A 2,825-nucleotide genomic window follows, 5' to 3' on the forward strand; every position below is an offset into this window, starting at 1 on the left:
GGAGACATGACATTGACTAAAATGCTTTCAAAGTAGAGGAAAATCTAACAGATATTCCACAATGAGGGGACATGGCATGCCATGTTCAGATTAGTTTTAAAGTTCTATTTAAGTAAACTTTTCCCTGTGTAAAGATCATTTATTTGGGATCAACTAAAACTTCTGAGCATCAATTATGTGTGCCAAGGGCTTACATAAACCTTTCTGCAGTCAACCTCAGACCAACTGTAAGACGTCTGAGTCAGAGAAGTGGCATCTGTGGCCTGAGATCACACGGTAAGAACAGAAACCAAAGACCTAACACAGGTCTTCGGATTCCAAATCCAGGTTTGATACACAACATCCTACTGCCTCCCTAGAGATAACAAATTTTGATTTATTTTTAGGAGACTATAAAGACCTTTCACTTAGAGTTTAACAGATATAAAAGGATAATATATATAATCGTTTAGTTCATTCAGTGGGAAATCCCTATAATTCAGTTTAACAGTGGTGGCTGTATTTTTCTTATAAGAAGGACTTGGCTTAAGAAAAGGGAGAACACCAAAAATGTCGATGTGAGATACAATTCCAGGGATACCATGGAAGGCTCTAGTGTCCACTCTCCACAGCACCTCCTTCTTTCCCATTTTTTTCTTGTAATATTTTGAAACTCCATCATTTTACATGCATTGTTTTGGAGAACCACATTGCATACACCCAAACTTCCCCTCGGTTTGGTGCTCATTAAATTAGAGTGCCGTAGAGGTTAGCTTACATTCCAACTTGGATGGATTGTAGGAGTTAAGAAAAAGCATATTTTCTTTGTCACAACCATACTAAACTATGCAATCACTAAAGCCTCAGTATGAATTTATCTGATTACTTTCCTAATACTTAGAAACAGGAGAGAAGGGAGAAAAAGGATCATTCTAAAGCTAGAGGTAAGAGAGTTATATAACTTAGGGTACATACCAGATAACTTTTGAGAGCAAAAGGTTTATTAAGAAGACACCAAGAAGATATATGTAAACTGTGTCTCAGTGGCGTGGTCTCTTAGCTCTGGGGGAAAGGCAGCCCCTCACTGACAAAAGTATATATTAAGGAGCTCTTCCTTCAAGTAAATTCACCCAAGTCTTTTTCCTGATGCGAAGGCTTTTTCACAGCTATACTATGAATTCCAGGGACCATAGTTCCCCAACAGCAAAGAGAAACTGAAGCAAGTGCATCTGGGTAAGATTCCCGAAAGCCTTAGAGATTCACTCTGAAGCCCATGAAAGAAATTTAGTCAATTTGCAATTTTTCAGGGGCTGATTATCTAACAAATGTATTATCTTCTGGGCCCTTGTTTTGTTTCTTCCACCAGTTAATTAGCAGGATGTCAGTTCTGAGAGAAGTTTTGATGGGGAAGAAGGTGAAGCTATTATGTGAAATGAGTTTGGGGAATTACCAATAGATTTCAATTACCTCCATTACTCTTATTGGAGGTTGACTGACTGTGAAGAAAGGTGACTCGGCTGGACAGCCTGGCTATTTCTAAGGTACAGCCCTGGTTCTTTTTGTCTTTTTTGGACAGAACACACATTCTATGTGTTTTAATGAACTATAGATCCTCACTTCCCCAGTCCCAGTATCTGTGATTAACGAGATTTAAAAAAACCAATAATTATTTTCATCAGCTTGTAGTAATAAAATAAAGGCATTAAATCCTTCAATAAATCAAATAATCCAGCGTGGTTTCCTCTAACTCTGGATGAGAAGAAACACATTCTCCTCTAGAATTCAGCATCGAATAGTGACAAAAGCATTAGGTAGAGAATTGGGCAATTTACTTTAAGTTTCTGGACCATAAGTTGAATTGGCTGGAATTAAAAGGTCATTATATTAGACGATTTTATGTTGTTCAAATGACAACTTTCTGCAAATGTCTGAAAGCAATATTTGTTTATCAGTTCTAAAGTCTATATTCTAGGAAATGTAATTTTGTTTCTCCTAATAAGTAAGCCAAGCATCGTACCTTTCTTTGTAAGAAAATATCAAAAGGAGAACAGCCATGAGTTTTTCTTAGACACAAGCTTAGGGGCATAATATAGTAGTAATAAGGTGAGCCATTCAAACCCTGTGAAGACTTTTCTGAATGGAGGTCCAAGAAGCTGTTACCCACGGCTACCTTTGGGAAGAGGTTGGGTTGGAGGTGCTGTGATCCTGGAGACTTAGAATTCTTAAGTCCTATCTTTCTGAACTGCTTGAGTTTTCTGATCATTTCCATGAATTAGATTTTTTACGTGTCATCAGGGGTGATCCGGGCAAGCAAAGTGTGGGCTGTGGTTTGTGTTTGTTTCTGCGTTAGAAAAAGTGCTTGCAAAGTCCAACTAAGCTAGCGTTTCAGTTCAAGGTGAGAAGAGGGTGGCAGCAGGCGGGGGTTACCTTCTTGCACGCGGTGATGGAGCTCCCCAGGCTGCTTCCGGAGCTGCCGCTGGCGCCGCCCTGCTGCGGGGTCGAAACCTCACACATCAGTGGTGACTCCGAGTTGCTGTGTGTGCCCCAAAACACAAAAGAGAACACATTCCAGTGAGTCATCTCCGGAAAAGGAGCAGCACGATGGGGTTTATCAAAATCATCTTTGCAGATCGCGCTGGACGCTGCAACTCCTCCTGGGGATGGTGAGATTTCTGTGTTAGCTTCACCTTTGCAATGGGCGGAACCACTACGAACCCTTCTATTGTGACTATAAAACTGCACCCACTGCTTAGGTGGATGCAATGCATCTATCTGCCTGACTTCTAGCTGTTAACATCTCTTCTTAAGCACGCAGTTTTAAAGCCCAAATAACGTCTTTCTGATTG

General features: G+C 40.2%; 1 protein-coding gene across 8 annotated transcripts in view; it reads right to left on the minus strand.

Moving 5' to 3' along the window:
* Positions 1 to 2,825, minus strand: part of SPHKAP (SPHK1 interactor, AKAP domain containing) — a 141,969-nt gene that overhangs the window by 104,128 nt on the left and 35,016 nt on the right. For all 8 annotated transcript variants that reach the window (XM_019657109.1, XM_019657105.1, XM_019657104.1 and 5 more), the window contains one exon: positions 2,407 to 2,512. In XM_019657109.1, the coding sequence (XP_019512654.1) occupies positions 2,407 to 2,512 (106 nt within the window). The remainder of the gene's footprint in view (positions 1 to 2,406; positions 2,513 to 2,825) is intronic.

The sequence above is a fragment of the Hipposideros armiger genome, unplaced genomic scaffold, assembly GCF_001890085.2.
Source record: "Hipposideros armiger isolate ML-2016 unplaced genomic scaffold, ASM189008v1 scaffold_273, whole genome shotgun sequence".
Classification (NCBI taxonomy): domain Eukaryota; kingdom Metazoa; phylum Chordata; class Mammalia; order Chiroptera; family Hipposideridae; genus Hipposideros; species Hipposideros armiger.